Source organism: Hippocampus guttulatus, chromosome 3 (assembly GCF_054856545.1).
Source record: "Hippocampus guttulatus isolate MCC_2025c chromosome 3, RoL_Hgut_1.0, whole genome shotgun sequence".
Taxonomy (NCBI): Eukaryota; Metazoa; Chordata; class Actinopteri; order Syngnathiformes; family Syngnathidae; genus Hippocampus; species Hippocampus guttulatus.
This window is the reverse complement of record NC_141263.1, coordinates 24,841,018-24,852,585: the sequence shown is the minus strand read 5'-3', so window position 1 is coordinate 24,852,585 and position 11,568 is coordinate 24,841,018. Positions and strand designations below refer to the sequence as shown.

General features: G+C 44.8%; 1 protein-coding gene across 1 annotated transcript in view; it reads left to right on the top strand.

The window, feature by feature from the left end:
- The first annotated feature begins 4,004 nt into the window (after positions 1 to 4,004).
- Positions 4,005 to 11,568, top strand: part of adamts18 (ADAM metallopeptidase with thrombospondin type 1 motif, 18) — a 57,515-nt gene continuing 49,951 nt past the window's right edge. The window contains exons 1-3 of the mRNA XM_086107621.1: positions 4,005 to 4,317; positions 4,523 to 4,625; positions 8,083 to 8,402. Coding sequence (XP_085963747.1) covers positions 4,216 to 4,317; positions 4,523 to 4,625; positions 8,083 to 8,402 — 525 coding nt within the window. The 5' untranslated portion in view covers positions 4,005 to 4,215. The remainder of the gene's footprint in view (positions 4,318 to 4,522; positions 4,626 to 8,082; positions 8,403 to 11,568) is intronic.

Here is an 11,568-nt window from a genome sequence, read left to right as displayed (position 1 = left end):
CAGAAACAGGCACATGTGCCCTTGGTGTAAAAACTTGTGCATCTTCATTTTTTTTTTGTGCTGGGACAAGTGTCTAGTGTGTCTAGGAACTTGGCAGACTGTGCTGCGCCATGTTGGGCGTTGTGGCTTACCAAGGGTGTTTTATTTTCTACGCACCTGACAATTTGGTGGCATAGAGTAGACTAGACTTTAGACCATCTAAAAGCAGATCTAAGTTGCGGTGCAGATGATTTAATGGGATTTTAGTGGATTTAGTGTTTGGTGGTGGATTTGTGCCGTGGATGTTATCATATTTCATTCATGCATGTGACCACATCATGGAGTCCTTGAAGAAATAAATTCTTTGAACCATTAGCATCATCATCATCATCTTTAGTATATTAAAAAACAAAAAACCTGGCTCGGGTGGAAAGCAGTTTCGGGTGGAAAGTGCCCACTTCACAGTGGTGATCTGTGATAGCCCTGGAAAACTTTACATCATCTGCTAATGGAGTTCCTTGTAAACATACTTTGCGCGCTTCAATCTTCTGTACAGACTCTCGACTTCTGCTTCCGCAATGTCAAAGACTATGTGTGCGCCTCTCCTGTGCTGAATTTAGAGGAATGAGTGGCGCCGCTTTCATTGGCCAAGAAGCAAGTCGACTTTGTTCACTCCCACAACGCCGCAAACGCAAATTGTCTACGAAAATACCAAAAGAAAGAAAACTCCGCCCATGCGCACAGTTTAGACTTCACTTTGTGCTAGAGTTGCGCTGGGCACGAAAATAGGGCCCCACGATTCAGCCCAAGAAACACCGTCGGCCAAAACCATGACTCATCATTGGTCAACCCACGGGTAAATCCATAATTCTACAATTTTTTTGAATGACGTAATTCCTCATTCCACAAATTGAAACGACAAACTTCATCCCCTACCGAAGCCGACTCAACCTTTGTTGCTTCATTTTGAGCTTCCCTGGCGGTTGCTTTCTCACACATTCTCTTTGTCATGTTGCAAAATGATGTCTTCTTCTGTCAACAGTTGTCCTGGCCGGCTAATAGTGCAGAGACAAAGCAGGAGTCCTTTGTGGACGCCAGAGCTCCTGTATGTCAATGCAAAAGTGCTGACTAATAGAACACGGAGCCTCGTTTTTATCACTTGATACCTGATGCCTGCAGCCCTTCAGAGTGCAGCCGTCAAACTAACGCAAAACAAACGCTCCCTGTTATTCTGTAGTTGGTACTCCCCACCTTCAGGGAGAGCAGGAGGGGTCAAGCTGCTCCCTTTACATGCCAACAAGTGACTGTCATCATAAATGTACTCTGGTGTTCCCCATATATATCGCAGATTTTTATGTGGAACAGTATGATAACTGATGGGTCATTCGCCTGAATGTGTCAAAACATTGTGATGATTGCGTATTTCTAAATGAATTTCTGCCTTCTGACTGTAGAGGGCAGCACACCACTGCTCTCACTCCATCCTTTTTTTTACACTGAAGAAGAAGCCACCTGTCAAAATCAAACTTGTTGCTTTTTGCCAACCCGAGCGTCTCATTCCAGCAACACAATTGTTGTTTTATTTACACCAAACGAACCGCTGTTGGGAAGCTCATCTTTTGCGCAACCTCATGCTCTATTTTTAAACGCAAAACATCAGAAGTATGTATTTTATGTATTAAGTATTATGTATCTTCTTATTATGTAAGAAGTATTTTATGAAAACAATTCAAATTCTTCACATTTCACCATTAATATAGCGCTTGCAATTATATTTACTATACCCAAACAGTTTTGAGTCAAACTTTGATATCAAAAGGCACTGTAGCCCAAAAGTACTGAAACCATTTGATGTGCGCCTTCAAAAGTTGAGAGGTCAAATTAAGTTCACCGTTAAAGGATGGAGTGCAATTTAGGTTTATTCTGATATTTCACTTTTGTAAGTGGCATGTATTTTCAAAGTGTTTTTGTCAAGCTTTTTTAAAATTGTTGTTGTTGTTGTTGCTTTTTTAATAGATGTTCTGCCCGGCAACAAGCACACATCAAACATCCTGCTTCTCACCTCTGCTGTGACATCATCAAATTGTGTCGACGGGTACAGGAACCTGTCACCTGACTGGTAACTGATGACATGATCACTCCCTCTTTGACTTCAAAGACCCTAAGTGGGGGAATCCCAAACACACACACACACACACGTAGAGGAGGTGAGAAACGACAATTTGGAGGTGTGGTGTGATTACAGGGACAGTTTCCTTTGTGGTAAAAGTTATGGAAAAAGCAGTCACAATTCACACAAAGGAATAAATTCAGTCTGAGTTTGAGATTTGCAAGCATGTCTGTTGTAGCATTTCCGTTGCAGATTTGGTTTCATTTTGCATTATCGCGTTACCGCACCCGTCATGTCCAACAACCGCAGCACAACTCATATTTTCAGCCGCTCACAGCAACACCTGCCACAGGACGCCGGCAAACCGCAAAGAATTTGCCCCGCCTGCCAGTACCACTGAAGTGTAACGTGATATCATATCCTCTGATATCATATGCTCAAATTGATGGAAAGATGTGTGGAAGGCTTACATGTCTTCCGCTACAGAAAATAGTCCTGGCAGGATCAGGAGAAAGAAATGAAAACTCTCTTCATGGATCGTTGACATGACACACCTTTCAACACGAAGCGCCAACCGACAATGTTTCCAGCTGTTGAAATGCTGAAAAGTATGTCACTCTGGATTGAATTTTTTCATATTTCGGGCCCAGGCAGCGACTTGATGAATTTCATTCACGCAAAACAATCACATTTTGGAGAGCCAAAAGATGCACAAAAAGGTGTGCATCACATTGGAACTTTGCATCCTCACTGGTTGCGGTGACAAATGAAATGTTGTCAAGTTGTCATGATGCATCAGTTTCATTTAAAACTGTGTGTGGTCCCTTCCTTCCTTCCTTAAACTTCTATTTCCCTCTGGACTTCCTTCCATCTTTCATTCCATCCTCCTCCCTACCCTCCTTGCATACGTGAATCCTTCCTTCATTCCTTTCTTCCACCGTCCCTATCATACCACCCCTCCTTCCTTCCTTCCTCCCACTTTCCCCCTTTCCTTCCTTGCTTCCTTCCATTCTTTCATGCATCCTTTTCTCCATCCCTTCCTTCCTTCCACATATCCTTCCTCTCACTTTCCTCCATCCCTTCTTTCTCCCTTCCATTCTTTCTTTCTTCCTTCCTTCCTTTTTCCTGCTTTTCTTCCTTCCTCCCTTCCTCCTTTCCTTTCTTTAACCATCCCTTTCATACCACCCTCCTTCCTTCCTTCCATTCTTTCGCACATCCTTTTCTCTATCCCTTCCTTTCTTCCTTCCATTATTTCATACAGCTTTTCTTTCTTTCTTCCTTTTCATACCAACACACAGACGCCTTTCCTTGCCTTCTCCCTTTACCCCTGCATCTCTGTTTTTATTTCCATCCTTCCATACATCTATCCTTCCTTCCCTCCTCCCTCCCTTCCTTCCTCCAATCCTTTCTTCTTGCTCTTTTGCTTCCTTCCTTAATTTAGGTACTGTAATTTAAAAAAAAAAGTTTGTTATTGGATACTGCATTCTTCGGGAATGCTTGTCTCAGCATGCACATACCTTCAAATGCAATGCTGTGAATGCCATTTCCAAAAAGCAACACGACTATGCATGCTTGAATGCATATGCAAACCAGGATTAATGTACATACTGACTGACACGTGCACGTCAGCATTGCCACTGTTGCGTTTTGGATTGGCTGTGGTCTCAATGCAAATGCAGAGCACTTTACGCCGAAAGTGTTCAACCATTCGAACACGGAGCATATAAGACACTCGAGGCGTGTCACGTAAACCGCTCTCACGACGTCCACGCGCACGTGACAACTCGAGCGGGTGCGTCTACGTGCGCGCACGACCGAGTGTGGGCGTTCCGAGTCGCGCGCACCTCTCTTCCCACGTCTTTCCACGCGTGCTCTCGAGATGCTGAGCGCTCATTGGTGCCAAAAGCGCACGGCCGGCTCTCCCACCCGGACTCGCTCACTCATTCAGTGAGAGTCGGACTACCTGCCTCACACAAGTGGACCTCACCTGAGGGGGGTCCACGATGCGCGCGCACTGCGCGATGATAGCAATATTTGGCGTGCTTTTGCATCTCGTGCGCACTTTTAGGAGCCGCGGGGAGGTGTGAGCTCGCCCTGAACCCACCACCACCACCAAGACCACCGCCATGGACTGTCTGCTTCTGATCGTTTGGACTCTCCCCATGCCGCTGGTCGGCTGCGCTCCAGTGCGGCTGCTCTCCACCTTGCTGACCTGGAGCCTCATCAAGGTATTGATTCACATGTGATTGATGTCATTTATGTCAAAAGTTCTCAGAGGGGAACCCCTTCAGGGAGCAATTCTTTCCAAGGACCCCCTCATACAATACTGACAATTCAACATAAAAGCCTCGGACCCCAGTTTGACTTATGTCATTATGCATCACCTGTTACTATACTTCTCTGTTTCTGTGCATTTTTTTTTTGTGTGTGCAGACTCTGCACATATGCTGCACACACGCCTCCATCCACACTGTGTCAGCCAACTACTTCTCTTCCTCTGCTTCTTCTTCCTCCACCAGCCACGGGTTAAATCACGGTGAGTGCTCCACTTGCTGGGGTTGTCCAGTTGGTTTGGCTGGCTACAACCTTACGATGACAAATAGGCCACCCAATGTAAATATGGAGGAAATTTAGCCTCGGATGTGCATGCATTCGTGTTTCAATTTGCCTCACTGCAGGCTTTTTCATCACAAAAACATAAAAAAAGAAACAGCATTCACTCTGGTAATGATTTAAGGTTTCAAGACCGGAGTAGGGATTTAAAGTAGGGTTTCCAGACAGTCTCAGCAACAAATAACATAACTGATATTGTAAATACTTTATACTGTATTCATATACTTTTACGCGTATCGGGCCAATCTTTCTGGATGGCGGTGGCCGAAAGTGAACATAATTTATTCCTGGTCTGTTTAGCTCTCATTGAGTAGGGTATAATTTTCTCTCCAGTGTCCAGACACGTATTAATTTGCTTGCTATTTTGAGGTTCAAATTCAAATATGGTCTACTTTAACATGGTTCCACTCAGACTTGTGTGAAAAATGTACTCAATAACCATCCATCCATCCATTTTCCGAACCGCTCGATCCTCACTAGGGTCGCGGGGGGTGCTGGAGCCTATCCCAGCCATCTCCGGGCAGTAGGCGGGGGACACCCTGAATCAGTTGCCAGCCAATCGCAGGGCACACAGAGACGAACAACCATCCACGCCCACACTCACACCTAGGGACAATTTAGAGCGTCCAATCAGCCTGACATGCATGTTTTTGGAATGTGGGAGGAAACCGGAGCACCCGGAGAAAACCCACGCAAGCCCGGGGAGAACATGCAAACTCCACACAGGGAGGCCGGAGCTGGAATCGAACCCGGTACCTCTGCACTGTGAAGCCGACGTGCTAACCACTGGACTACCAGGCCGCCCCGTACTCAATAACCCAAGCATTTAATTCCGGTGTTAAGTGATTGCGTGTCAGTTTTAGGTTAGCTTAGCAATTAGCACGGGTTCTCCATCCTTTCTCATAATGCCTTGGTGAGAACGATACTGGTCAGAAGTGGAGTTTAATCGCCACTATGGTGGCAAATGATGACTGACTTTCGAGCAATGTGGTTAACCGCACTAGCTAGCCAGCCGAAGCCTGTTGCTAGCTAGCTGGCGCGGTATAAGTGGCACCGAGCTTGTGTCTTACTTCTGCAGGGATTATATTATTACTTTAACACATGATACAGGTGATAAGGGTTTTAGCACAGCGACAGATTTTGGGTTTCCATTATTTAATTTTGAAAAAACCATTCAGTATGAACTGCACTTGATTTTTAGAAATTCCAATGTAAATATAGGTAATCTTTGCGATGGCTCAAGTACGGAAATGCTTCGAAATAATTCGGAAATTGGCACTGTGGCAGTGTTGGGGTCGAGCAGGTCGTGAGGTTCCAAAAAATGTGCCCTGTAGGGACTATTTATGAACTTTAATTTATTGGGGGCTGGCTGAAAAAGAGGTGGTCTTTTCCCAGTGTTGAAGTGTGAGAGGAAACAGTGAATTTATTTGCCCTGACAGGGATTGTAATTGAAGCTATGAAGTATTTGTTTGCTGCCTTCTCCTGTTTGGAACTGTATGTGACATACAGCAAGTGTTATGTGCTGTATGTCCGACGAGTCAGTCGTATGATTGGAGGAGGCGGTAACTCAGTACATTGCCATTCAGCTTAATTTAGGTAATATACCACAGCTTAAATCTTTTTTTCTTTTTGGGAAATGCATCAGTCTGATTTATTATCATAACATCTGACAGCCTGAGGCTCAGTTTCACTGTATTTGTTTACAGCAATTACACTTCCTGTCCTTTACCCGATATGTTCTTTGTGTGGGAACATTTTGGAGTGAAAAATCTAAATTTGAGTTGAGGGACTGTTGTATCCCTGCTATAACTGTAATATAGTAATTGATCAAGCCACCTTGTTTTTGTGGTACATTTTATTTTCTGTCAAACTCATAGATTCCCTTTTTTTTTTTAAATGCACTCTGTCTGAAATGCTTTGAGAATGCCACAAAATGCTGCCAAAGTTCTCTCTAAATAATCATTGGTGCCAAGGAAGTATGTCAATAGTGCCATCTACTGCTGAGGAGGACTTTATTGATGTCATATTTTTTTTTCCCCCCTGACACTAAGTATTGGTGGCTGGTATCGGCAGCCTCCAGGATTCACCAATCCATCCATTTTCTAATCCGTTTATCCTCACGAGAGTCGCGGGCGTGCTGGAGCCTCTCAGCTGTCTTCGGGCAGTAGGCAGTAGGGGACACCCTGAACTGGTTGCCAGCCAATCCTCTGGCACAAACAACCATCCACGCTCACAATTTAGAGTATTCCATTAACCTGCCATGCATGTTTTTGGAATGTGGGAGGAAACCGGAGTACCCGTAGAAAACCTTCACGAATAACCAATACCTTTAAATGAGATCGGTATTGGGACTCTCCCATACCGAGTAATGATTTATGATTCGTTTGTGGTATATCTGGATTTCAAAACTTTAATATCGGCAAATATGAACACTTTGGTGGTTCATCAATTACTTTTTTATTTATTTATTTTTTTGCTATGCACGTTTTGCTCTTCGCGGGGATTACGGTAATCCTGAAGCGGAAGGTAATTTTATAATGTTTACATTCAGTACATCTCACTGACACAAAATTCCAATTCACCAATCAACAAAAAAATAAATACATCAAAAGTCTCTCCCCTGAACTGTTTGCGGGTTGCAGCGATGCCGTTGCTCAAGAACAAATTGACAATATCCAGGAAGTACTTTGTAAACTGGGAGTCCTAAAACCCTAATTTTGGGACAAAAAGAGTTTTTGTTTTTGTTTTTTTCAATCTTGAATGACTCATTTAATGGCTCATGATGAGCCATTGTTCAGTAGCCAAGGCTTCATTAGTTGAAGGTCAGAAGGAGTTGGAGTCTCTCCCTGTGGATATAAGGCAAATGGGAAAAAAAAACACGTTAGATTGATCGCTAGTCAATCACAGGACACACAGAAGTGTCAGCAACTAGGGATAAATAGCACCCAGGTGCAAAACTTCCTCAAAGACAAGGACCGCATACATTCTCAGAGATCTTTATTGAACTTTTAAGGGGTACAATGTCCTGTCACTTGGATTGGATTGCTTTATGGATTCTGCGTTTAGGTTCTTGACACAAATAGTGGGCACACATCTTTTTTGCAGCTCCAAATAGTCCTGTGGGACCTGCTGTATCTGTCTGCTTCTTCAGAAGAGGCTGTTTGGTGCTTTCTAAACTTTTTTGGGGGCTTTAAGGTACAAATAGCAGTTACGTGAAAATAAACACTCAAGGACCTTGTACCTTTGTCAGTGGTGTGGCATTCTCACTAGTTTTGTTTTTGTGTCCTTGACTTTTACAATTTAGGAACACACCTCTTGGTTTTGGCCCTCGAAAAGACAAAGACATTGTATATGACCTCTGGTCCTCTGTCTCCTCTCAGACTACGCCTTTGCCACCCCAGTGGAGGTAGACGCTCAGGGACAATACCTGAACCATGATGTGAGCTGGCGGGGCCGTCGCAGCAGGAGGTCTGCGTCGCGGTCCTCGTCTGTGCACTACCGCCTCTCTGTCTTTGGCCAAGACCTGCACCTGGAGCTGCAGCCGTCCTCGGTGGTTGGCCCGGGCTTCACAGTACAGACGCTGGGCTCGGATGGCATCGCCACAGTCACCAGAAGCGAAGGGTTTCATGACTGTTTCTATCAGGGATTTGTCCGGGACTTGTCGTCCTCCTCGGCGGCCATATCGACGTGCTCGGGGCTGGTAAGTCTGCTCCTGTTGTAATATTTATTCACTGTTTCCTGATGCTTCATAGGACTGGAAGTCCTTGTTGCTCTGTGGCATTTCGAGTTACGCTGCCAGCTCGTAGCCTGGCATGTGCAATGCAACAGAGGTGATCATGCAAGTCATTAAGTCTCAAGTCTTCAGTCAGTCATGTCAAGTTATTGTGGCAAAAAAAGAAAAAATCAAGCGCATCAAATTGAGACACAAGTCGAGTTAGGTCATGACATCGGATAAGCATGTCATCAGTCAAGTTATGCCATCGTCACAAATTCATACATTAGCCACTATGCACTCACTATCAGAACTTGCAATAGTTAGCTTTACAAACACATTCACAATCGCATCATCTTGGTTCCAAACGAGTCACCGTACCGTCTATTACTTTATTGTTCTCACAAACACATAACCGACATTAAGATTAGCTCATGTTTGACCAGTTGTTGGTTAGCTAAAGTGTGGGGTCAATGTAGTTTACCTGACTTCGCGGGTTTTATCTCTGAGTTGCAAAACCCGCCCCAGTTGATTCGTGCCTGCTGTAATGGAGAAGCAATAGAGGCCAGGTCACGCGAGACCGAGGCAGAGCCAGGGGCCGAGCCGTTCTGGAACTTGTAATAGGAAAGTGCCTAGAGTGAAGGCGAACAGTTTGGGGGTCAACAAATAGATGGCTAGCAGCCCATATGTGGCCCGCCCCTATTGAATGCCAGAGGACTCGTCAGTACTTTCGAAGGGCATCGCAAGGACAAAAGTTGAATGAATATTGACATCTCACTCCATATCTTTATCCAAGGACTATGGTCTGTGTGTGTGTGTTGTGTGAGAGTCCATCTCACCCGTGCTTTTATGCAGCTCTCCTGCCAAGAATCTTTGGATTAAGTACAAAATAAGGAGCGACTGCATTGAAGGCTGCTAGGGGGTGTGGGGGGGGGGGATTACGGTGGGATTACAAACAATGCGGCAAAGGAAGAAAGACACATGAGAGGGAAGAAAAGAGGGTGACATCATGAATGGCGAGTGAGAGAGTGCGAGTGAGAGAAAATGTTGTGCCGGGATAATGTGGAGCCATTGTCCAGCCTTGGAAGCTCCCAGGGAGGTCATATCGTCTCTTTTGAAAGATGGACTGTTCATGTCAAAGGGCCTTTGGGAGAGCGAAATGGGGTGAGAGCAAACAGAGAGGAGAAAGGAAGAATAAGAGCCTCTCGTCCTTCATGTTGTTGTCTCTTAAAGAGGGGAAGTCAGCTGGGGCTTCTGGACTTGAACCAATGCTGGAGCATTCCGGGTCGGGGGTCAAACAGATGGAAGTGTAGCAAATGAGACGGTATTAAGAGCAGCGCTAGATGATGAGGGATTTCATCCCGCAGAGCCTTGTTAATTGTGCATATATCTTAATTACTTTCTGCGTGTCCTTAAAGGCTCGGTACTTGAGTGAAGTGAACTTGTCATTAGGGCGCTTGCACGGGGGAAAAAAAAAGACGATTATTTAACACGGCTCGCATGTTGGGCAAAAGAGGTTTTCTCATGTCCTGGTAACTGAACCGTTTGAACCCCAAATCGTCATCAACGCTGAGGGGACTGTGTTGCATAACGGCCATAATTAAAGTTCCTGGTTTGGTGTTTATGCGTTTGGTTACTCACATCCAACGTATTGTTTCAACGATTTGTTCGGAAATTCTAAAAAAATATATATATTGTTTCAGAGTACGATGGATACAACACGGCATGTATCCCAAGCAGCAGCAGAGAGGATAGAATCAGTAAGAACAACAGAAACACATTCTACAACCTCACGGCGTTCACATTTTGAAAAGTATCCCCAAAAAACACACCCAAAAGAAATTTACGTTTCACCCAATTTAAGTGCTTATTTGACATGAAACTGTGTAAATGCTTCAATGAAGGTGATGCCAATTGGTATGGCATGGCAGTGTGAATCCAACCTCTGCCCTCAATGTCCTTTGTTCCACCACCACATTCCCCTGCTCTCGTCGTTGACACGGTGCCGCAAGTTGCAACTTCCGCCAGGCATTCTTGTACTTTGCAAGATCACAGACGCGAACTTAAGAATTACGTCTGCCCTTAACACGCACCCGACTCCCTGTGGTGTGCTGCGGCTTTTCCCACCGCCCCCATGGTGACGCTGGGTGTCGTGTAGTCTTTGAGTGGGGGCACTTATACTTCAACTCTAAGTGACCATCTAGACTATTTTTAACCATATTTCGACATGTAGTAGAATTACAGTGTTCGTCATTCCTGGATACATATTAATACATACGCCAATCCCAAAACAAGAAAGGCCCTTCATACTACCTTCCCAGAATAATGACAAATTCATTTTTTTTTTCAATTATTCCCGCAGTCCCTTTTAGATAAAAGTCTCCAAAGCGAGATATTGCCACACCTGAACAGCTGTTGAGGCTGCGCACATTATGATACGAGCCCCTTGCATACTAACAATCTGAGATTTTTTTTCAATTTTTTGTGATCGTCACATACAGCAAATCAATGCCTCTGCATCTCAACAATTATTTCACGACATTCCTTTGGGCAAGAACTCCCCACTGTGAGACATTGTCACTTGTGCATAGCCATACTGACCATCCAAGCCATCATTTTTTCGGATTTTTAGTGTTCGTCCATACATATAATCTGCTTTCAAAGCCTAATGGTCAAGCAGGTTTCACAGTGCCTTTCTGGGAAATTGTCTCTACTGTCATGCCTCGGCTGCACCGGGAAGCCAGCGCGAAAGGGCTTGCAACAATTGGCTTTGACGTAGATGTGCGGACACTGATTGTCAGGTGTTCAACTTTGTCATGGCTCGTTCCGCCATCTTCCGAAGTCGTGTCGGATGCAGAATGTCACCTGTGTATACCGAGTGTAACACCCTAGATTTACAGCCCACATCCTTTCAATGTTGAAAAGCCCCTTTTGCGCTGGTGTCGGCATTTGAAGCGGACCCTAAATGCAGGCTCAACTTTTAACCTTGAATGCAGCAATGAATGATGAAGTGAATGATCTCCGGCCAGCATTTGGCCCATTTGTACCTGTCCACTTTGTGTAGAGGCCAACAAATTGGACCGTCCCCCTTCTCTCCGGACTGGAGCCACTCCCTGGTGGTCTGCATTCTGACAGTGATGTAGTGCCCACTGTT